The sequence below is a fragment of the Lissotriton helveticus genome, chromosome 9, assembly GCF_964261635.1.
Source record: "Lissotriton helveticus chromosome 9, aLisHel1.1, whole genome shotgun sequence".
Classification (NCBI taxonomy): Eukaryota; Metazoa; Chordata; class Amphibia; order Caudata; family Salamandridae; genus Lissotriton; species Lissotriton helveticus.
In genome coordinates this window covers 1,291,354,886-1,291,379,285 of record NC_136070.1, presented here as the reverse complement: position 1 = coordinate 1,291,379,285, position 24,400 = coordinate 1,291,354,886, and the positions used below count along the sequence as shown (strand labels likewise).

The following is a 24,400-nucleotide window of genomic DNA, read 5'->3' as shown; positions in this document are numbered from 1 at the left end:
ATTCTTTGTCTCTGCATCCCAGTATATTTCTCATCTTCCTGATTTTGATCCTCCACATGATGTCACTCCTGACTGAGAAACTTTTTGGCGTGAGTATTCTAAAAATGACCGTTAGGTCATTCAGAACTTGGCAGTTAGAATTTGGACAACCTTTTGATTGGTAAGAGTAAGGTAGTTTAGTAACGCTTACTGTAGCTTTGGAATTTTGGAAATTGTGTTGGCCAACTTTGGATATGTATGGATTTGATATGCAAATTGCAATTTGTGTAGGCAGGTAATGAGGAGATTTTTCTCTATCTGATTTTGATGAACGGTGCACGTACGAAGAGTACCTTAAGCACTACTTTGAATATAATATTTGCATATTCTGCAATATTTTTGGCATGCCTGTTTTCAAGCTCACATCGAAGAATGTGTTGTTTTTTTGTTTTTTTTTGGAGGTACCATAGTGTGATGTGAAGTAAATTAGCCGGCTCCCCTAGAGGGAATATCTAAATAGGTTTAGGTATAAAAACATATTTCTTCCTTGGTGATTTTGTATCCCCATGGAATTAAAATATGGACAAAATACAAACAAGGATCCTTTGTTCTGCGCAATTTTATGAATGAAGATATGCAGAGCGATTTTTGGTGTTCTACCAGCCAAAGCTAGTGAATTGAGTGTATTTTGGCTTCTTGGATATAAAGCAGTCTGATTTAGCAGTCTTTTGGAACACTATTGAGAAGTGTTTCTTGTAAATATGACTTACAACTAGTATTTACAAATGGTTTGGTTTAAGTACAGTCTGTGGGCTGTCCTTTGTTTCAGTCCTAAGTGTTGATCTGTGGGTTAAATGTGTGTTTAAATGTCTATGTGGTTTTCCCATTAGTGCAACTTCTGTAAGTAAATAGCGATGGCGCTATTTATGAAATGAATGGCTAAAGCGCGCCGTATTGTGTGTCCTGAGTGTTTGACCCCTTTCTGTTTATGTCTGAAATGAGCTCAAATGTGTGTTTGTGGTTTTTCTTGATGTTTTCAGTCTATTAAGCAAAATGTCTAAATGCTTAAAAATAAAATTAAAATTCACATACACTAGGAATAAAAAGGCCTGAAAAACGAAATTGTGTAGAAAAACAAACTTTTAGTATTGTTTACTAACAGACATTGAATTAGATATTAACAGGCAAACACTTCAGCTGAAGTAAATTTTTGCTGAACTCAAACGCATATGAACACGCACTGATATGTCTTAGTTTGAAAAAGACTGCCACCGTGCTCATGTTACAACACTAAGAGACAAGCTAAATAAACAGGAAAATTTACTCAGCCAGGACTTTTGCCCTCAGTTAAACACGGGTGAAACTTTGCATTTCAGAATGTTGTTTTAAAAAGGTTCCAAAACTAAGGTTCATTATTTTGTATTACAGGAAGACATTTCAATTAAGGGTTTTCCTCTCTTTAAGCATTTTTGTAAGAATATTCTTGGTTCTGTTGCTAAATAATAATTGTCCTTTTTAAAAAAAGAAATGTGGCGAAAAATTTTGTCATGTTTCAAGTTAGGCTTCTGTGCTTAGGCTTATAAATGAATGCGTCTAAAAATGATAGGCAAGGGATGCAGCTTGCTTTTGTATGAGGTATTATCAAGCATGATTGGGTTGATTAAAAATAATTATTTATTATGAAAAATAATTATTAAAAATAAGTGCTTCTAAATTCGTTTTTTACTATTTATAAAGCTTAATGCTCATACTGGACCTCCTAGCAATATAATTTAATTTAAGTTGTGTTGTACTGCATAATGAGGACATTAGCATATGGAATTTCACTTGGCGCAGGCGTAAAAAACTCATTTTTCCAAGGATTTACATGAGATATGTCTAATGTCTGCAATCTGTAAAGTACATTCTGAGGATGTTTAAAATGTAACACAATTATAGGATATTTATTTTTAAGTGCCCCAAATATCACAGTCGAATTTGGGTAACATAGACTATTCAAACAGCATTCTTGCCATTTACAATAGCTTTAAAGTGCAATAGGCTTCAGTAAATGCATGCATTTAGGTATAATACAAATTTGCAGGTTGTTCCTATTTGGGGTTGCTTTTAATGGCTCAGTGAGCCAATGTGCCCGGTGCAGAGGTTTGAGTTTAATATCAGGGTTGAAGGTTCTAACTCTAGCTGGACATACTGAGACGTTAATTCATTTAAGGTTGATAAACTGAGTACCGTTGCATAGGGTAATAACAAACATTTGTTCTACAGCTAGTATGTTATGTTATTATGATTCTGCGAATTATTCACAGTAAATGTTTTAATAATCTAAGTATAGAAATAAATTGTAGCCCCTAACAGAAGTAATATATATAACGTGTTTTTAAATAGGGTTAATTATTACAGGTTAGAAAGAGTTAGGAAGGCTTTTTGTCATTGACAGCTTCAGGGTGAGGAGAGAGGGCTGAGGAGCGCAGAGCGCGAGGCAGATTTTGACCTTAAGGTCAGTAAGGTGGGAGTTAGGAGTAAGCGTAAACAGATGGAGAAATCATTGCTTGGAAAAGCAGGGCCTCAAAGGGGGTGATATATTTGTATTTCTGCTTTTGAAAAATAATGTCCATGTAGTTGCCTTAATTTAAGATGGTTAGTTACAGTTGATATTTTGTGTGTTATGTAAAAGTATCAGCAATATGTTGAAACAAGATGAGTTTTTTTGTATGACTCCTTTGAGAGAAAAAAAAATGTTCATGTGTTTTTCATGTTTTTGCATTATGTCCTTCTATGAATTGTTCCTGCTGGTCCTGTGTGTCAGAAGCGACACAGTAAGTTGTATTTGACAGCCGATCACCACTAACTGGTGACCAGCTGTCAAAAGGAGGATGAGGAAAGTAAAAGAAAGTGTAATTTTGATTTTAAGCCTGACAAATTAGGCAGGCCCGAATATTGGGTTTTAGGCTGCAGGTTCACAGTTCATAAAGTACATGACATGGTGTTGTGCGTCACCCCTCATTTACATATGCTATTGTTTTGTCTATGCTTTTTGTGCTTGATATACAGCAAGTATATCTGATGGCTTGACATGTGTTTTTTTTTATTTTATGCATGTTTTTGTTTTATGTTGTTGCTTCTGATACTATTACAAGTTCCCCTGTGTTGTGAAGGGATCTTCATGACGATGCATATCGCTGCACAACAGTTGGGTGGATTTGCTCTGATACTAAATTTCACAGATATGATAGTTTCATGCTGTGAACATGAGAGACAACACTTCACCAGTGCATGTCTATTTTAGCTATAATGGTATTGAAGGAAAATAAAAAGAGATATACAGGATCAAAGTGTGTCACCTGCAGTTAGTCACGTTACTGCCCCTTCCCTTAAGGAACAGGCAGCCCTAGATTTATGTATCCTGATTGGACGTAAGGATAAATTATAGATCTGTGACTCTTGTACATGGTGACCTAATTTCTATATTACATTAGTCAGTTTTGTTCTGCTTCCTAAGTAGCGTATGGCTTTGTTCCTTAAAGGAAACCAGGTTTCATTTTTCCCTGAAGAAGGAACTGGAACATTAGCTGAGATTACCGTATATGGTGTAGCGGCCAGCGGTAGAGCTAACATTTGTGAACTATTTTGATTTTTGTGTATCACCCATACTCTTGGTGTTGTGTCTCATGCCTGACTATCACCCAAGTCATTTCTTGTTCTTCCTATAGATTTTTCTTTTGTCGCTTCTCCCCTGATTGATGTCGCATTGTGCCTAGTTATTGGGGATTTTAGTGGTGTCCTAGTCCCATTTCCCTCTTCCGTATTCCTTTCACCAGTCAGCCTTTTATTATTGTTGGTATATTGTTCAGGTTTACACTTCCAGACTGCAGTAATATACCAGGGACCCCCATATTATGTATAATTCCCTTTTGTATGACCAGACTGGTTTTTAAGAATTTTCTTTAGGCCTACTTCGATGTTTTCCAGTCTGACTGTCAGGGTAGTGATGGACTGGTTAACTGACTCAATACTATAGTAAGACAAGTTTTCCACCTCAATAGGAGATACCTTACATTTATTTTTTTGAACATGACAAATTTTCAATGACTATTTTAATTTGGTTTTTTACCCTTTTGTTCCTGCTTCTTTAATTTTCGGTGGGATCAGATGTGTTCTAAATCATGGAAATACCAGGACTCTCTAGTTCTTGTCTTTTGTTTCCACATTTTGATCATTAGCCTGTGTATTGCATAGTGCACCTGATGCACAGTTATGAAAGGGAGGTATCTACATGTCCCTGATAATCTGTATCATGTGATTTCTCTTTTGAGGTGTTCTAGATAAGGAATTTAGGAACACCTAGACGTAATCATTGAGAAAAAAAGAAATGTTTACCCCATTAGACAATGCCTCCATGTGTGAGGACATCCATTCAGATAGAATTCCCATGTAACTATCTACCCTTAGATGGCAGAGGGTAATGAAGGGTACTCAATTGAAGAGATTAGAAGTATTGCCTTTGAGAATGACAGTGTATTCTAGACCAGAATTGTCCCATGGCGTATGGCCACTCCCTCGCAGATTGCACGCCGCCTGCTTGCAGTCCCCTTGTTAAATACAATGAACTATTTTTGTACTGAATTTGAAGGAAACTAACAACTGTGTCACATTTCCTATGTCACTAGGTTCTGCGGTATCAAGTCATAATAACCTGCAGAACATTGATTTAAGCCTAATTCCCATCAGTGACAGCTACAGATGAGGACCGGACGTCTTGGCCCTACAGTCCCAGCACCCAGAAAGTAGCAAGGCTGGACAGCGATCGCCAGCGCGCCATCAATGGTATCGCCAAAGCATCGTACTTGCTCCATCAGACGGCGTTGGACATCACAAAACCAGAGTTTCAGTGCAAAAGAGCAAAAGAGAAGGATCCCTGTTGTTTTGAGGCTTCAGTTTTCTACCTGTCATGTGTTGGTAACCTCTGACAGTGTGCAGTCCCTTGAGCCCCTTGGCCTGAGTTTTGGCCACACACCCCCTTTTCTTTGCTCCAACGGAAGGGCAGTGCACCGGAGGATCCAGGATTGGCAAAAAGCACTACATTGTGGTACCCATGATTAAAAGAAAAATTAAATAAAAGAGCAGCCTGAGCATCCTCTGACACTGAATAGCGAGTGTTGGAGCCTGAGAGTGTTGCTGAACGTGAAAGTCTGTTGCTCTTTCCCAATTAACAGTACTTGGGTCTGCACGATATGATCAGCGCCCATGACCAACGAAGAGCACGATATCTGTAGTGCCTGCCGCAGAGGAGAGACACTGGTGCCCTGCCTTGAGACATTGAGACTTTCGAGTGAGCTGTGAGTGTTTGCCAGGAGGGCACTCCAACAGATACTAAGAAGCGCTATTTTCATGGAAAGGCCTGGATCGAGAGGCCCAACGCGGAGGAAGACAATGGATGGACGAAAGAAGCCTACCAAAGAGGCTTAGAACGGACTTTGGGCACAGTTGCACAAGCGTGATGAACATTGTAATTTACTGAAAATGGTTTCGCTTATGGCAAAAGGAGGGTCTGTGGAAAAGTGCGTTTATTGTCTTGCCACTCACTCAGCCATTTTTTCCACCATTGTGTGCTGTGTCCTTGTAACTGACTTTCTCCCTGTATCACGAACACTCTGGAGCTCAAACTTTTGACCTGTTGCATTCCTGCACGGACACTCGATTCATGCTTTGGCGTGACACTGATTGACCAGCCCATGCTACATTGAGTTTCCCAGATATTTATCGTCCTCACCGTTACCTGTGCTTATCAGATTAACCTTTGTTTGACAAGTAATCATGCTATGCCCTGCAGTGCCATGTAAATCAGATTAACCTCTGTGAACTATGTAATTATAATGTTTTGCCCATATCCTGCTAAAACCCCAAAGGCTACTCACCTGCTGACCCTCCAGATTTTCCATTTGTTTAGGAATGTAATTGGTAGAACTTCCTTACATGCCTGGGTCAGGATAAAGAGTATATAAGACGTGAAGTAAGACCATTCTAACAGACTGCCTCATTCAGTTGCCAAGGCTTCTGTGTGACGTAGTCTCACCTCATTTAAGGTTAATAAAAATTTACTTTTATATTTCAGCTTCTATGGAATTTCTTCTTTGTTGGTTTTAAAAGGACCAAGTATCAGTTAGACCCCTGAGAAGGATTTTTGATTACTTCAGTAGTTTAGGAAGTGGGTTTTGAGGTCTTTTTTGAAGCTGGCGTAGGAAGGGTTACAGCGCAGGTTTTTTGGGTGGGTATTCCAGATAGTAGGGGCATTACCAGAGAAGGAGTGAGATTTTGTGGTTTTCTTTTTATGCAGAGGTGGGATTAGGAGGAGGGCGTTGGTGCTTCTCAGAGGACGAGTGGTACCAGCGATGAGGAGTTTCTTGGATAGGTACTGCGGAGTGTTTGGTGGAGGGCTTAAGTGTCCACTTATGTGTAAAGCAGACCTTTCCCGCATCCATACACTTTCCCACGTCCTTAAACAATTCCATGTTCACCAGTGTTTGTGAAAGCTAAGGGCCTCTTTTGCTTTTGAAAGACAGGGTAATTGTAGGATAGTGGCCCTTTTTGACATGGTCACCCCCACCTTTTGCCTGGTATCTTTTGCAGTTTTGACAGAAGGTCACTGGGTTGCTGCATGCCAGATCTCTTCCCACACTACCCCTTAACAAAGCACTTTGGGATTGCATAGCAACCCCTGTCCACTAGTAAGCGAACCCCTGGACTCTTATACGAGATATCAGATTATTGATATATTTCATAAAGAGCCAGCTTCCTACACATATAATGGAGAACTGGAAGATAGGAAGAGAGCGCCTATTATGACGTGGGAACAGTGACTGCTGCTACAGCAGGGCAAACATGTCTGAGAAAGGAGAATTAATGGGTAAGCTTCAAGCACCATCAGCTAAGGAGAAAGGCGCCAGGCAGACAAGCGATGATGCCATCTGTGACTTCTTTGTAGGCGTCAAGGCTAGAGCCTTTGGAGCCGTATAGTAGGAGCTGCCAGGGTCACTAGGCTGGAAGGGGTAGATCATCCCTTGCGGATTGGCCCAGGGGGCACCGGGCGCCATCCTAAAAATGTCCAACATGTTCTTTGAAGGTGCCTCAACCTGTGCAGGATCAGCGGAAGGATCAGGAAATTACAGCTCGATCATCTGCAGCTTCGAAATCAGCTCTATGGAGCAGCCTGGCATCAGGAAATGGCCCGTAACTCCAAACAGTTCTGTGAACGGGATCCTTTCCTCAAGGAAGAGGAGGATTTCTGTTTCATATGGGGCTTTTTTCTGGGAAGATGTTTTGGGAATTCATTCCTTTTCTGGACACGTACCTGTAGCTTTGGCGTATCCCTTTGGGCCTTGACCAAATATAACTTGGCCTCTCACTCCCTGATGGCCTTTGGATGCATCAGGGAACACAAATCCCAGGACTCCGTTCCACGGCTGGGTCCATGATACCACCTGCACATGTTGTATGGCTTCGATAAAGACATTCGATTCTGGATCTTAAGACCAGATTTGAAACTTTCTGAGGAGAGATTCGACTCAGTTACTGTTGAAGCCACGGACAATGTTGACGGTGAAGCACAGAGAAGGTACTTCATATCTTGTTGAACGATACACAAAAAACAGGAAATGAGACCAGCATGAGGCCACCTTGCAGTACTTAAGAGCCACTACTGCGCGTTTCCGAGAGATGTTTGACACCCAATAGGATATTCTTAAGGTGAGAAATCTGCAGAAATAAGGATTCACCAGAACACATGTACTTTTATGAGGGAAGAGCAGACTAAGTTTAACTGATAACATTCAAGGTGATTCATATGAACCAAATCCCCTCACTGATGTCCCAATCCTCCTACCTGGTCCCATCTCCAGCGGCTCTCGCTGGTCCTGCAGGAAGGATTCTCTTCCATCCTTCAGAATCATTGATACAGTAGAGGTGGCCTGTGGCTCATCTGCTGCTTTGAAGAAAATGAGGCAAATGATTAGAAAAATAACAGTATGCTGTTACCATTAACTAGGATTAATGTGCTATAGCCCCCCTCTCTGCCATGCCCCCTCGTTCTCTCTTCCTCTCACCTTTCTTTTTCAACCTCTCTTCCTCTCTCCCTATCTCACTCTCTCACTTTGCCTCCCTCACTCTTTATCTCTCTTCCTCTCTCTGTTTCTCAGTCTGTCTTTCTGCGCTCCTCTCTCTCATTCTCATCCTTTCCCCGGCATTAGCTCATCTGCTGTTCCTTCCCACTTTGACCTTATCTCGTTTCCTCATTAGTGATGGCCAACACTGATCCTACTCCGTATTACTATTAAAAACTTAAACCATTGAATTATGGAGTGTTCTTTGCCTTAATCCTATCTTTACAGCAAAGGTATAACGAATATGTAATTAATTGTATTTAACTACCATTTAATTTTATTAAATTAAAAATACTTTCCCCAAATTGCAGCTCCTACATTATTTCTTAGTAATAAACATGTATAATTATTTTTATATTAATTAAATCAAAGTAAACAAAATGAATTGTGGAGCATTTCAAATACATTTAATTCAATTAAAATAAATACATAGTATTTATCTTTTCACAAGGTGATGGTGCACAGTGTAGGGGCAATTGAAATAAGGTGTTGAAGGGGGGACTTTGTCATGGTAATGGTCACCAGAGGTAATCTTAAAAAAGTAATGGTATATTCTCTGTCTTCTTCTGTCTCCCACTGACTCATTGGCTGCCTTCTTGGCATCAATATGACACTGCTCCCACCCACCTGAGGTCCACGTCTTGGGTTTGCGCGTCTTCTGTAAATGCTTCTCTTCCTCTTGTTTCTCCTCCTCTGGTTCTATGCTTAGTGTAAAAACTGATGAGATAGCTGGACAGCCTGAAATAGAAACAATAATTCTTATTACAATACTTCCTTATAATGGGAAAGACTCATTGCAAAGAGACAACAGATCGGAAACAGGGAGTCTGAGAAAAAACTGGTGAGTGGGAGGAACTATTAGATGGTGGAAGGAGCTACAACCAAACAAAAACCTGAGAGATAAGAAGCTCCAAGCAGAGCGCACAAACATCTTTTTCCATCTTCGATCATGCAGCCATCTATGGAGAATGTACCAATCTTCAGTTAATGGCCTCTGGCTGCAAACGCCAGAGAAGGAAAACGAACTAGTGAAGTGGGACGAGGAAGAGAATCAAGTGCAAATCAGTAGAACTAGGATTACTGATGGGTAGCTGAGCTCCGTTGCTGAGCCGCGTCCCCCGCAGACCCTTTCAGACACATCTCCAATGGGCGTGTGCTTAATACGAAGAAAGGGGTAGACGTGTTCTGGCTTTATAGGGACATGCTACGGTATTTAAACAAGAGTAAGAGAGATCTAGGGGTTCACTGAAGGTACTGAGTAACACCAGCCTGCACAAGATTGATATTCAAAAGAGCCTCTAACGGTGTAGAACTGTTTGGGGTTGAGAGCATTACGTAGGGTTGGAACGGTCTCCTTCTAGTACTCGTGATATCAGCAGGAACGGAGAAAGCAGCACAGCAAAGAACCACTGGAGTCTCCTGATAATAAAGAAGCCATCAGGACTGTAATGATGGGAAGAATTGGCAATCAATGTTCACAGCCGAACAAGCAAACGTATAAAATGTACATCTGACCGTTGTCTGTTATCTGGACAGGAAGACGATAACAAGCATTGGCAAATCAATTAGGTTTCGCCTATGTGAGACCTATTGACTTTGTCATTGTTTTTCTTTTTTTAATGTTCCACAGCGGTGAGACCTGTTGTGCTACCCTATCAAGTAATAGAAAAAGCGATATGGCGTGGCCATACAGCGTCATAATGTTTTTTTTATTACATTAAGCTATGCACATGCAAACAACTTAAAATTGTTACTTTCCCTATACTTAATATGGAGTTTATATTCTTGAAAAAAAATGTCCTTTGCGGTTACCAGCATTTCAAAGTGTAGCTAGCTGGAACACTGACCATGGACAGGCTGTGGCGTTACTGCTAGAGCTGCTGACTTTGGAGCAGGTGAACTGGGTTCGAGTCCAGGCGCTGGCTCAACATCCTGAGATTCTGGGCAAATCACTTCATCTCCCCATGCCTGTAAAAACAGTTCTTGTGCAATGTAACTGACACACATGTAAAGCATTCCAGGTTCTTCAGGTCGACTTTGCGCTCTATAAAACAAACTATGCGGGATGGGGAAAAGCCATACAGTGAAAAAAGTGAGGTGGTGGTATGGACGGGTAAGCATCGAACAGAATGCGGATGCTGGAAAGTAAAAAAAAAAAGTATGTTACAAGTGTGCGACTAGTGTAAGGACACTGGCCGCCGGAAACAGTACTTGGTCCAGGCTCCACAGCAAGGATGAAGGCGTGAAGCTGAGCAGGAAGCTGGAGGCACTGACCAACAGGAAGAAAGGAAACGAGAGTGACGTGTGAGCCAACCAATGGTGAGTAAAGGTAAGTAATGGGAAGCCCCTTTCAAGGTACTTTTGTTTCGTTACAAGAGATTTCATGTAGACCAAACCTAAAAAGAGCATGTGAAAAACACAAACATTTAAAGGGGTCAATACTCTGGGCAGAAAACCAGTTCTGTACTGGTATCCTGTCAGCATTATGTCATCGCATCAGTAAAACCACAGTGGTGCTGCAAAAAACTGTTGGAATGAGACCAATGCAGATAACACAGGGACTTTGGCAATCACAAGCACAAGAGTGAAACTAACATACCTCCAGGTGCATGGGGTGTAGATATTTGCTTGTTAAGGAAACTAAAGGCAAACAGAGGGGAATTGCTGCACATTCGGCGTCTCCAACTCGCGACCATTCCGTACTGTGATCGCTGCGTCATATTCTTAATCGACATGTGAATGAGCTGTGAATTTGCAGTTTGACAAGAAAGCTGTAACACATCCTGGACTGGCTTTGTGGTCTAATAAATCGGTGGGGGTACCCTTGCACACCATACTGGCAAGGAAGCCTGTGTTTGTGATGGCACTTAACTTCTGTCTTTTTGGAAAGAATGCTAACGTGGGTAGATTTATTTCGCTTTTCATTCCAGTCAAAATGTTGTCGCAATCACATGTCAGAGATACATGGCAGAATGCTCCACCAGGCAAAGCTTGCTGTCTTCACCTATGTCAGTCAGCATGAAACACCAGACAGCGCTGCTGGTTATGCGGGAAACTATGGCCGACTCTTCTCCAGTATCTATTGATCATGAGGTATCCATCCCTTTTATACCCCACTCACATGTACCGCAGCTGATAAGGAAACTGATGAGTTGGTATCTGTATGAGATCTGCCTTCTCTGCATGGTCATCCCAGATGTTTCACCTATTGCAGGACAAGAGTTTTGCTGACTTTAGAACTATGTGCACTTTACCCCCGATAACCAGTAGTAAAGTGCATGGGCTCCCCCTTTAAACGTGGCTGAATTAGCATACTCCTAATGGGTATATTTAACGTCTCAAATAGGTATATTTAACACCCCTAGTAAAAGTCTGTAGTATATGGGCCAATATTTTCCCAGGGCCAGGAAGTTCAATGCCATTAGTGGACTACTGCACCTATTGTGCGATCCACTACAGTGCCAGTGCAAACATGTCTTCAGGCCGATCATTGTAGCCTGGCTGTATCAGTGCAAAACATACACTGCAACCTGTCAAAAGAAACCATTTCTTAACGTGTACATTAAAAAGGCCCAAGAGTCTTTTCACTCGACTCTTGCTCACAGTCACATGAATAAGGCATTTAGTAAAACTGCTCAGCATTAGTGACGTCCTTTAGAAATATGCGGACTATAAGATTGTGTCATCCAGCGCCTCGCCCCATGTCACATCATATGTTAGAATACAAAGAGCTTATTAAAGCTGCTTTTGTTAAATGATGAATTAGAGACTTCGGTTTCCGAATAACATTGATAGTTGCTTTCATATTACTGACAAGCCATTGTTCACACATTGAGGTCCTAGTGTGCCCGTTAACTTAGGTAGGAAAGTTCTCATAACAACCTTCCCTCATGTAATAAATACGGTAACATCTGTATCGATCATGGCGACGAGAGTACAGACTGTGGGGATCGGAAGAAGAAGCATCGTATGACTGACAACACTACCTCGTGAACTAATCTCATTGGACATTGACAGAGGAAGCCCACAGAATTGTTACGAAAGTATGAATCTCGATTAATGAGTGTTCCAAGCTAGTTTAGGAGGAGAGACACCTTTTCACTTTCCATGCACCACATTGCCTCCTAATTTCTTTTCCAGTAGTCCTGCTGCTGGATCTTTCCTTGCCCTGAGGCTCTTTTTTATGGAGAGTTGACTTACGTGGCTATTTCCCTAAGGTGACGGATTCCTTCTCATTCTCGACCTTTGGATCATTACTGATCAATGCTACTGTCAGGATCGCATTTTTATTTACAGTTGGTACTGCAGCTGTAGGGAACTCAGCTGAGTTTCCAGAACTACTCTTTATGAGAAGTTCCTCTCGAATTCGCTCTTCTCCAGAGGAACTCTTTCTGGATTTTATTTAGAATAGGTCCTTTAGTTATCTTACTGTGTTTCTTTATGGAACACTATGCGTTTTTAACTAAATCTATTTTATATTTCTATAAACTTAAAAAAATGAATAAAGCTAATTAGAGATTCTACCTAGACGATAAATTAAGGTTTTTGAAACCTTCAGCAGCATCTCATTATGGACTAATCGCAAAAAATCTAAATGTCATTGATGTTTTGATTATTTTGTAAGAGCTCTAATTTGCCTACGATGTAAACTGTCCGGTGACCTCTCGTGAGCTGCAAGGATTCTCCGTGGCGAGATTTGAAAGTGGGTGTGTATTAAGATTGAACCACCTTGGCGAGTCCTTGGGCTCCCGCATAGTCCTGCATGTGCTTGGTGAGGGGTCCCTTAGGGTGGCACAATTTGTGCTGCTGCTCTTGGGACCCTCTTTGTTATCTCAAGCCCCAGGTACCAGGGTACCATCTACTAGGGATTTACAGTGGTAGCTAGAGTTACTGACAATTGGGTAAACAACGGTACATTTTTAGGGAAAGAACCCTGGGAATGCGGGCCTGGCTGCCAGGAGCCCAGGACACTTTAGTCATAGGTGCATCAAATACCCGGCAGAAAGTGGGGGGGGGGTATGCAAGACGTACCCAGCTTTCTACAATGTCATTTTGTTAATTAAATATTGGGCTATATCTAAAAATTAGAGTGAGAATTTATATTGTGTTTTTGACTCTTTTAAATTCTTTGCAAGTTTTCTCTAAGTTAAGCCAGTCTGCACTGTGCTAAAGTTACCAGAGGTTGAGCTCCAGTTTAAATTACTGAAACCTTTACCTAGACCTAACAGGTTACTGGCTTTTTTTTGTAAGGTGGACAGCCATCCATCCCACTTAACAGTACACTTTCTTACAATCTCGGAATGGGATGGTCACTGTTATCTGTGCAGGTGAAGACCTAGTCAACTCATATTGATCCATTATAAATCTCATTGGAGAAAACTTTGCATACTCTGAGCCTTATCTGCTTCTGCTTTTCATATTTCTATTACTTCTTGGTTCTTTCCTTTAAATCTACCATGAATAGTTACAGAGTTGTACAAGACCTGTAAAGACAAGGGACTCTTGCCGGTGATGTGTTGCGGTGCTGTAGCTCTTCCCATAACAAATAATTCAGTGAGTTGGGTTTGGCGTTCCTAATCTTGTTCTAGCATATAATATATGCGCCGTGTCTAGCTAATGACTGCTTTAACAACCCGAATTCTAACCTTATCTGTGCAGGAGAGGTGTAACTTGGCAAGGAGAAGATAATGCTATAAGCTCGAGAGATTGCGTTTATTTATTTATAACATTTATAAAGCGCATGAATCACCCCTATCGGAGTAGCGCTGTGATAACCTTTAGACAGCAAGAATAGAAAGATCAGAACTGTGAGGTTTTTAACAGTTTTCAGAATCATAAGTAGTTGGTGCAGAGACGTATGCGGCTGGGCAGTTGGTTCCAAAGTTGAGGAGCTATATAAGTAAAGATTTGCCTCCTAATCTAGCTTGTTTTATGCGGGGTACAAGGAGGAGATCTTTAGACCCCGAGCGGAATGAGGTTATTAACTGATCAAAGATTCGTGGAACACCTCAAAAAGTGGACAGGGATATTCTTTGATGCAAACCGATACAGTACATCCAGGAATGGCGTTTGGGAATCCTTTAAGGCGGCTCGAAGGGGGGAAACCATAAGCTGTTCGGTTAGACTAAGGAAGGAGGATAGGGGAGAGTTAGACAGACTTATGGGGGAACTAGCGAAGGATGAAGAATTATATATAAGGGATATCGGACGGGGTATTGATGGGGCGGAGAGCCAAAGGAATCTGATGATTATTAAAGCAGAGCTCAAAAAAATGGTCACACAGAAGGCGATAGGAGAATACCAGTCTTCTAGGGCGAAACAATATGAAACAGGAGAACAGGCAGGCAGAGCTCTGGCGCTCCGGATTAGACAGGACAGAACAGAAAATGTAATATCCTGCATACAGGAGGATGGCAAAGACCATACAGAGTCTAAGGAAATTGTACAGGTCTTTAAAAATTTTTTATCAAAAACTGTATGATGAAGAGAATCGTCAGAGTCAGCAGAGTGAGGAGAGCGGGGATAAAGGTCCAAGATTGGACGAACAATCTAGAGAAGAGCTGGATAGGGACCTGACCATTAGTGAGATTATAGGTGCCTTACGGGAGCTAGCAGCCGGTAAGGCAGCAGGCCCAGACGGAATCCCCCTGGAAGTATATAAAAGCATTGAATCTGAGATCGCTCCAATATTGCTGGACCTCTTCAATGGCATATTGTGTTCAGGGGATATACCCGATTCCTGGAAGGAAACTAACATTATTATTTTCCACAAGAAGGGCAAACCTAAGGAGAACCCGGGCTCATATCGCCCAATATCTCTCATTAATGCTGATACAAAACAGTAGTCTAAAATCTGGGCCAAGAGACTGGGGTCATTGGCGGTCTCGTCTCTCCGTGGCAACATGGGTTTGTGCCTGGGCGAGGCACTACGGACCACACTGGTCGAGCAATTACTTTATTCGATGCCGCGGGGGGGGATATGGCCATGATCCTCCTCGACGCGGAGAAAGCTTTTGACCGCGTGGTCTGGGATTACCTGTGGGGCATCCTTGTAGGTAGGGGATTCGGAACTAAGGTTATCAGAGCTCTAAGAGCGATGTATAAAGATCCGATAGCCCGGGTGTTAGTAATGGGAGAGTGTTCGGAGACCATAGGTATCAAAAGGGGGACGCAACAGGGTTGTCCCTGTTCTCCGATTCTCTTCGCGTTATATATAGACCCCCTGATCCAAAAAATCCTGGGTGCCCCCAGATCAATCCAGTGACGCTTAATGGGTATCCAAATAAACTGCTAGCATACGCCGACGACCTGGCGGTTCTTACTATCGATCCACAGCAGGCGATGCCCATTCTGACGGAGTTGGCTAAGGATTTTGGAAGTAATTCAGAATATCTGCTAAATGAGGGAAAGACTCAGATAATCTGCACCAAAAACATCAGAAAGGTAGACAGTAGATATGTAGACTCAGCAGTTTATCTGGGGGTAAGAATTAATGCCTCAGTGGATAAGATTATCACAGATAACTACCTCCCCCTTATGGGCTCGATTGAAGCCGTATTGAAAAGATTAGATGTCCTGCACCTCTCTTTGATAGGGAGGGTGAATGTCCTCAAAATGACGATGTTCCCGAAAGTTTTATATCTGTTTCGGGCCATCCCATTAATGCTTGAGGACAAATTAATAAAAAATCTGGAATCAATCTTTAATAGGTTTATCTGGCAGCATGGGAATACTAGGCATTCCATGAATCTTATGTCGCTCCCATATGAAAGAGGGGGCTTGGCCTTGCCAAACCTCCGTTTATATCACTGGACATGTCTCTTGGCACGAATGACTGTGCTTTTTCAATCGGAACCTAGTCCCGCTGCTGTCCCGGGAGATAGGCAGAATCCTCCATCTATTCTTGAGCTATTATTGGGGAAGAAGGCTATTGGTCTACTGCTGCGTGAAGTAGATCGCAGATATTATAAGAAGGCCCGGTATAAGATCCTGGACGGGGCATGGGGGATTTGGAAAGCTACTCAAAAGCTGTTGGATATACCAAAAATTAATGTGTACCTCCACTTCTGGAACTCTAACCTTTTTCCCCACCTAGGTACAGACAGGAACTGCATGTTCTGGAGAGAACATGGAATAAGGACCATAGGGGACATCATGGAGGGGGATGACATCCTTAGGTTTGAAGAGATACAGCGTAAGCATGGGATTCCACCCAATCATTGGTTCCTGTATGGGCAGTTAGTTCGAACTTTGACGGCTTTTAGACCTAGGATCTCCATAACAACCTGTATCCCCATGATTGATTACCTAAGAAAGGGGGGTAGTAATATTAAAATAGTGTATAGCCAGCTAATGCTGGGTTTGCAAGACGATCTGGAGAAAACTGAATCGACACTTGCAGGGAAGCTAGGAGACCCAGATGTTGATCTAGATCTAGCCCTTATATTAAACAAGAGACTTTTTCGATCTTCGAATCTGCGGTCACAGCACTACAAAACGCCGTTTAATTTATATCATTCCCCGGTGAAACTGTTCGCTTGGGGTATGAGGGACAATGATAAATGCCCTAGGTGTGATGCGGGTCCTGCAGATCTACTCCACATGTTCCACCATTGTGATAAGTTAACTTTAATACGCAGGGAAATCACCAACTTTTTGGAGGGGCTGCTAGATTGTAGAATCATTCTATCCCCTACCCTGATGCTTCTAGGCTCAGGTTGGAAACTAAACCTAGGTGGTGAAGCAGAGGCTATGGTTTTTAGGTCTGTGGCAGTCCTTCGCATTCTTATCTCAGCAGGTTGGAAGGATACCACCGGTAAACATCACTTACAACGAAACTTTTACAACGCACTACCATTACAACGCGGTCATTACAATGCAAACCATTACAACGCATTGCGCTGGGGGGCGCTCTAGGATAGGGAATATATTTAATTTACTAATCCACACCTTCCCTACTATCCACGGGTACTGGAGTTGGAATAGTAAATTAAATAAATCACTATCCAGCGCCTAAAAGCACTATGCGTTGTAAAGGTTTGCGATGTAAAATCCGCGTTGTAAAGGCAGGCGTTGTAATAGCCTGCGTTGTAACATCATACATCCATACCAACCCCCCTCCTTTCAAATGTGGATGGCAAGGTTGCTTGGAATGCACAACATAGAGTCCTGTCTATACAAGCTAAAGGGTAAAAAATCCAGGGTACTAGGCGGAAACATCTGGGCTCCACTTGCCAAATGGAGAAGTTTTAGCTTGTAATTAAAGGTTTACTTTTTCAAGAATATGTATCTTCAAATGTAAGTAAGTAATGTTTATTTGTACATGATTAATTAAAATCTTTACAAAAATATAAAACACCAATAGAAACATTAAAAACAGTTGATAATTAAGCTTAAAAGGTAAGAGATTTACTGGGATCAGTTCAAGGTTGGCCTCAGGTCATAATAAAGTTCTTCAAACGTTATTAAGTCTTTTTCTTATTAAGTTAAAGAACTTCACATCCTGGCAATTCAGTTTGGTGTTACTGGTGGTAAAGCATAGTTTGACTGCCTGCCTGCAGGTCCGAACAGCATGTGATTTAAAGATTGGTAGCAAAAGGTTATACCTCAAATCCCTTAGTCTGGGGCATATACAAATCACATGAACAATGTCCTCCTTGCCGGACTTACACAGGCGACATTGTTGCATAGCATGTGTTCTCTCTCTCCCAGGGGGGCAGGTGTGGCAGTATCGGGATTACACCAACGCGTAATTTTAGAAACTTTTCTTTAACTTTTCTTTTCATCCCGGTATTGAGGTATGCTTGTGGCTGTGTTTTACCATAATCACCCAGGGTTGTCCATCCATGCGCTCTGTTTGCTAAGTCCTTCTTGTCTTCAATCGCTGAGATAATACGTGCTGATTTTTTAGCTAATTTTTTGAAGGACTGGAGATCTATGGACGTTTCCCAGATGTCAGACAAACCTAGAACTTCAATTGATTCAAATAAGTAGTCTCTAGGCAACGAAATACGATGCCGAAGTAACTCTTCCCATACGTTGGCATTTAGGGAGTCGGCCTCTGCATTGCGGATCTTGCGCCAGCTGGCTACATACGCACTCCGCCTTTCTAATGTTTGTTTAAGAATGCCAAATTCTAAACGAATCTGAGCGGGAGAGACATATTTAGGAAGATTAAAAATAGCCCTATAGGAGTTGGCTATGACTGTGTCCAGCAGTGCGGCATCCTTCCCATGAAGAGATTCACTCCCGTACGTGAGCGTTGGTTGTAGTTTTGCACGCAGGACTTCAAGAAAGGGTTTGAGTGTGAGATCGGGGAGTTTGGCCTTTAGTGATTTTAATGCCAGATAAGTCATTGTGGCCTTCCCTCGAATGGAATGAAGTTGTGCCCTAAACGTATTATTTGAGTCCAGGAGAACACCCAAGTACTTGTATGTTGCTACCCGGTCAAGTTTTTCTCCATTCAAGTGCGAGCAAGGATTCCTTTTTTTCCTGTAATTCACCGTCATGACCTTTGATTTGTTAAGATTTATTCGGAGGGCGTTCTTTGCTGAGAAGGCGTAGGCTGCGTTCAAGAGGTGCTGAAGGCCTGTTGGCGAGCGGCTTATCAGCACCAGATCGTCCGCATATAAAAGATTTGAAAGGGTGATTTTCCCTAACTTGGGTGCATGGTTGCGGCATTTATCGAGTTCTGCAGGTAAATCCGCTAAAAAAAGGTTGAATAAGATGGGCGCTAGTAGGCACCCCTGCTTTAGTCCTTTTGTCGTCCTAATCGGCTTCGAAAGGTGTGTACCTGCCCCAAGTTTAGTTTTAATCCAGGTATTGGAGTGGAGCAGTATTAGGGCGTCTAGGAGGCATTTCAGAATACCCCAATTGTATAGTTTCTGCCAAAGTTTGTTGCGGTCCACATGGTCGAAGGCCGCAGTATAGTCGATGAACATGAGGAATAAAGGTGACTTGGTTGCTTTTGCTGCACCCATCAGGAGGGACAGTGCCATAATGTTAGTTGTGGTCCCTTGGCCTTTGCAGAAACCCGTTTGGTTGAGTAAGATGATGGCGTTTTCAGAGGCCCATGACGATAATTCCTCCAAGATGAGCCCTACGAAGTATTTTGCTTCTACGTCTAGCAGGGCAATAAGACGATAACTGTTTGGATGACTCTTGCTCCCATGTTTGTAGATCGGGACCCGTGCCAGGAATCAGGAAGAGACAAAGTGAGTCTTGTGTTGTTAAATACTAGTGCCAAACATGCACTTCAGAAATCTACATCTGATTTATATAGCATGGGTGGTATTCCATTCGGGCCTGACGCTCCGTTGGGTCTCCCTTTTATTATTTGCCGTCTGATGTCTGCTGGGGCAATTTTCGTTGGCCCTGGCTCGACACCCTTTGCAGGTCTTTCTTCCGTTTTTGAATTATCAGGTTTCGGTGGACTCGTACCCTCACACTCCCACTTTTCATGCGTATTTACGCCCGTGTGATGATCGAATTTCTCCTCTTTTTCAGTCCTTGTGGTTTTTATGCGAGGAGACTTTATTGCAGTGTCTCCTGTGATGTCATCATTATTGAAGTGCGACAATAAGTATTTTATCCATACTTCCTCTGATATACGTGAATTTTGCCCTAAATGGTCAGGGTGCTGTATTCTTTTTACCATTTGCCAGAACCTAGAGCTGTTTTTCTGCTTCCCTTCATAGAGAAGTTTTACCCAAAGATCTTCATTTTTTTGCTTTTGGCTTTCCCATTTCATCCGTTTGAGCTGTTTTTTTGCTTCCCGCAGAACTGCTTGCAGGCTGTGGTTTTCCTGGTCCTTTCGCATACGTCTCAGGATTTAGTTTATTAATCGTTTTTCTGTTTTCATGTCCGGGCATGGATGTCTCCAAATTGGGGTCCCCTTTACTTGGCGAAAGTTGTTAGACACAGTACTTCTCATTTTTTCCCTAATGGCATTGATGAAATTTTGCCAGACATCCGACAGCTCAGTTGAGGAGCCGGAGGCTTGGGAGAAAAGGATTTTCGCAGTGAAGCTGATAGAGTCAATGTTGTCGGGGTTGCAAAGTAACCGCCTTAAATTTGAGCTGACTTCTGTGTCTGGGCCAATGAGGGGTTCAATTTCCAGTTTCGAGTTGGATCTTATTTCGGCCACTAGAGGTAGATGATCACTGAAGTCGCTCGCATCTATTCTGAATGATGTTATTATTATTATTATTATTATTGCTGTTTTGTAACGCGCTCAATTACTGCCGGAGTATCCTGGCGCGAAGATGAAGAAACAGAATAAAAGCAGAAACATAAACAAGAGAAGGCCAACCGGAACAAATGTGTTTTCAACGCTTTTTAAAAAAAAACAAAGTTCAGGGTGGCACGCAAGAATAATGGAAGCTCATTCCAGGCCAAGGCGGCCTTCACCGCCACTGATTGCCCTCCCAACCGGGCACGCCGGAAATGAGAATTCTGCAGCAGATGTTGAGCGGCAGATCGCAAGGGTCTATTAGGAGAGTAACGACTAAATCGTTCCATCAAATATGCAGGCCCTTGCCCATTTATGGCTTTATGAGCCAGTGTAAGAATTTTAAAAATAATCCTTTGTGGAACTGGCAACCAGTGCAAACTCTGCAAGTGATTCCTCACGCTCACCCAGCTGGGGATATTACCTAACAGTCTGGCGGTCGCATTTTGAATCACCTGGAGACGCCCCACCAAGTAGGCCGGGGAGAACATATTCAGAGACATGAACATGTAATCAAGGTGCGAAGTTTGTGTGTTGGAGTAGAAGGTGGCTGCTGGGGGGTCGTCTTCGGTGTAGCGACCATTTAGGGCCCTTAAATTGAGTTGTTCCAGATGACGTAGCGAGTTTTTCGAGTGCTTTGTTAAGTTATTATTTTTTGTTGAGCCTTGTGGTGGCACGCCCCATGCTGCATTCAGCTCTTGGATGAGGTCGCTGTCTTGATCTTTGCTGAAGAGGAGCATGTTAAAGTCACCAGCCAGGATGAATAAGTCAGACACCCTAGCTTCCCTTATTTTTTCTAGAACTTTCACCAGCTCTTCCACCGATGTTTGTTTCCGTTTAGGGTGAATATATATATTAATTATAATTGCTTCCTGAAGCTGCTTTTTTAGCCAGAGTGAGAGCTTTACCACCTGGATGACACTTGGAGGAGCTATATGAAAATCCAGTGCCTCGATTTCGCCTATTGTCGATATAGCGGCGAGGAACATCAGCCCTCCTGATCTACGTCCAAAGATTGAGTTTTTGTTTGCCGGAATGCAGCAAGACGTGAACCCCTGGAGTTCGAATACTTTGTCTTCCCAAGTTTCTTGTAGTGATAGAAAGTTAAATGTGGTTAGATATTGTAGAAATTCAGGGTCATTCCTTTTGCTAGCTAGACCATTAATGTTCCAGGAACAAATTCTTGTATTCCTGCGCCTGACTGAGGGGTTGGAGGGCACTTGCCCTTTTTGTCAGTTGACGGCAGTCGTTGTACCGATTGTGCGCTGAATTGACTTCCAGTTATGGTCGGTTGTTTACTTCAAATGATTTGTTGCAATATTTTAACAGTCTGGCTTTTACAATCTTTGTGGATATATGTTATTTATATATTTGGTAATGAATTCATGGGAATTTGTCATCTGCTCTCTCTGTATTGTTTAAAGGATTAATGGAATAATGAAATTGTATTTACTCTTTTTGTATGACATCAGTAAATCTCAATAAAAATATATATTTTTTAAAAAGACCCCGAGCGAAAGGTTCTAGAGGGAGTGTATTTGATCAGCTTGTCCGATTTATATATATATCTCGGCCCCATGTTGTTTAGGGCTTTAAATACCATGCAGCAAATCTTGGATTTGATTATTTTGCATATGGGAAGCCAATACAGTTTACGGAGTAGGGGGAGTGAAGCTGTTCTGGGGGTAGCGTTGGTCACTAAGTGGCCTAAGAAAAGAGAGGACACTGAAGAGACAGAAAAGCAGAGAGGAAAGAAGCAGCTAACCTGGTACCAACCCTGCCGGCCTGTCTGCATCCATCGTCAAAAACGGTGCCAAAGTCAATTCATCCTGCAGCTGTTGAATCGAGAAACCTGGGAGGACTGCCGACCTGCGAAAGAGACTCGAGACCTCCTGTGAACACTGGACCTGTTCTGAAGAAACTCCAAAAGAGAAGACTCTGAGGCCTCCGGAACTGCCAAAACCAGACACCCGAAGCCACCACGGCACCCGTTGCCTCCGGCCCGAGTTGAAGGCCACCGGTGTCAAGAAGGTCCCCAGCGCTCCAGAGCTCGGGTCCACTGTGGTTTCATTTCTCCTGGACTCCTCAACGTCGCCTGCACCCTCTGCACACTGGCCCCCATAACCGCGACTGCTCCGGTAAAGTAAAACCTGACGCCTGAAGTCACCTCTGCACCCGTAACCCCTGGGTCTGGGAGAAGAGGACCAAAGGTGCCCCCGGTCTCTGAGCATCACTAGGCCTGAGCACACTTGCTGGTTCAGCCTGACTGGTCTTCTGACCAGAGCCTGCAGCTTCTTTCTGCAGTGACCGATCTCCATTGAAATACTTTGAGCTCCCGATGCTGTTTTGCACCCGGCCGCCCTCGTGCCGCTGGTGACGTACTGTTGGTGCTGCCTTGAACCTCGCCCACCACTCGCCTCAACTCCTGGAGATTGGGCCTGTAAGTCGCTGTGCACACCTGTTTGCAGAAATTGTTCTTCCTTTCATAGGATAACATTACATAACTCTGAAATTGCAGTGTCCACTTTTTAAAGTGAAAAGAATTTATTTTTTAAATTGTCCTTACATGAATGAAATGGCTGCCCGGGAGCGTCCCCGCGCTGTAGAACAGAGGACAACTGAGAAAGGGCCTAGTTCTTACACATCCTGAGGAAAGAAAAACGTTTTAAGAAGCTTTCGGAATTTCAAGTAACTTGGTTCGGTTCGCAGCCTAACCGGGAGGGCATTCCACAGGGTCGCCGTATTGACCGAGAATCGACGCCCTCCAGTCCGAACCATCTTGACTCTTTGAACTATGGTCAAATTTCCATGGTCCGAACGCACGAACATGAACATTTTTCTCTGATACCTAAACATATGTAAAGATGCTTGTTATTTTTATAAATTGGCGTGAATCTCCTTCTCGAGTTGTGTGTGTCATTTATTAATCATTGTGTGTATTTGCAGATGTCTTGCTCTCCTCTGTCTAAAGCCGAAGGCTCCTCGGCCGCAGTCCCCTAATAGAGTCCTTTGGGAGTTCATGGCAAGCCCTGCCCACCCATAAGGGGGGCCTGGACTCTTTACACAGTAGATCAGATGTTCGATATATCACATGAAGAGGCAGCTTCCTGCACCCAGAGAGAGGAGCTTCAGTCTCCGGATTCTTCTCCAGACAAGCTCCAGGACCTGGAATCCAATTCCCCAATGTGAGGAAAACCCTTCCCTTCTTCATCTTGAAAAACCAGCAAAGACCCACCTCAAAAGCAAACACCTGAGCACCTGATCTTGGTCAATCTCAAGTTACTGCAAAAGACACCTTTGTTTCCTGCACCCGAGACGTACAGTGTAGAGTTAACGGATAAATGAGTTATAATCTCAGAGGTAATAATGCAAATGAAAGAGGTTTTTGTGAGTTACGGCACCCGAATTTTACTTAAAAAATAACAAACTGCTAATGCATATTAAAAGATTTTTTTCAATCTAAAAAAGTTTTCCATGTGTGCTCTGCGCACCGAACGCGGATGAGCTATGTACATGTATGCACCCTGCCCATTCGTACTTTGTTTATAGGATGCTGAAACTGCACCAAACTGTAAACTGTAGCTTTAATCCACACCCTGCAAGAACCTGTGAGTAACAAGTATTAACAAAAGATAAATAAAGGGACTCGCCTGAGGGAGCGCGGACCCTGTCCATCCCACTGTCCAAACACTCTGTCTCTTCCTCCTTTATGGAAAATGACGTCATCTCTTGCCCTGTCATAAAAAAGCAATCTGAGTATTAATTACAACACACATGAGTAGGCTTTCCTGTTTTCAGTTTCTATTCCTGGTAAATTCTGGTGTGTTTTTTCAGTGCTGAGAGCGGGCGCTGCTGAGAAGATCACAACACTGCAGAGAGCGGGCGCTGCTGAGAAGAACACAACACTGCAGAGAGCGGGCGCTGATGAGAACGCAACACTGCAGAGAGCGGGCGCTGATGAGAACACAACACTGCAGAGAGCGGGCGCTGCTGACAACACAACACTGCAGAGAGCAGGCGCTGCTGAGAACACAAC

General features: G+C 42.8%; 1 protein-coding gene across 1 annotated transcript in view; it reads right to left on the bottom strand.

The window, feature by feature from the left end:
• Window positions 1-24,400, bottom strand: part of LOC144782517 (uncharacterized) — a 116,490-nt gene that overhangs the window by 7,523 nt on the left and 84,567 nt on the right. Inside the window, exons 6-8 of the mRNA XM_078661921.1 lie at window positions 24,015-24,098; window positions 8,763-8,873; window positions 7,859-7,957 (exon numbers count right to left, since the gene is read on the bottom strand). Of these exons, the coding sequence (XP_078518047.1) occupies window positions 7,859-7,957; window positions 8,763-8,873; window positions 24,015-24,098 (294 nt within the window). The remainder of the gene's footprint in view (window positions 1-7,858; window positions 7,958-8,762; window positions 8,874-24,014; window positions 24,099-24,400) is intronic.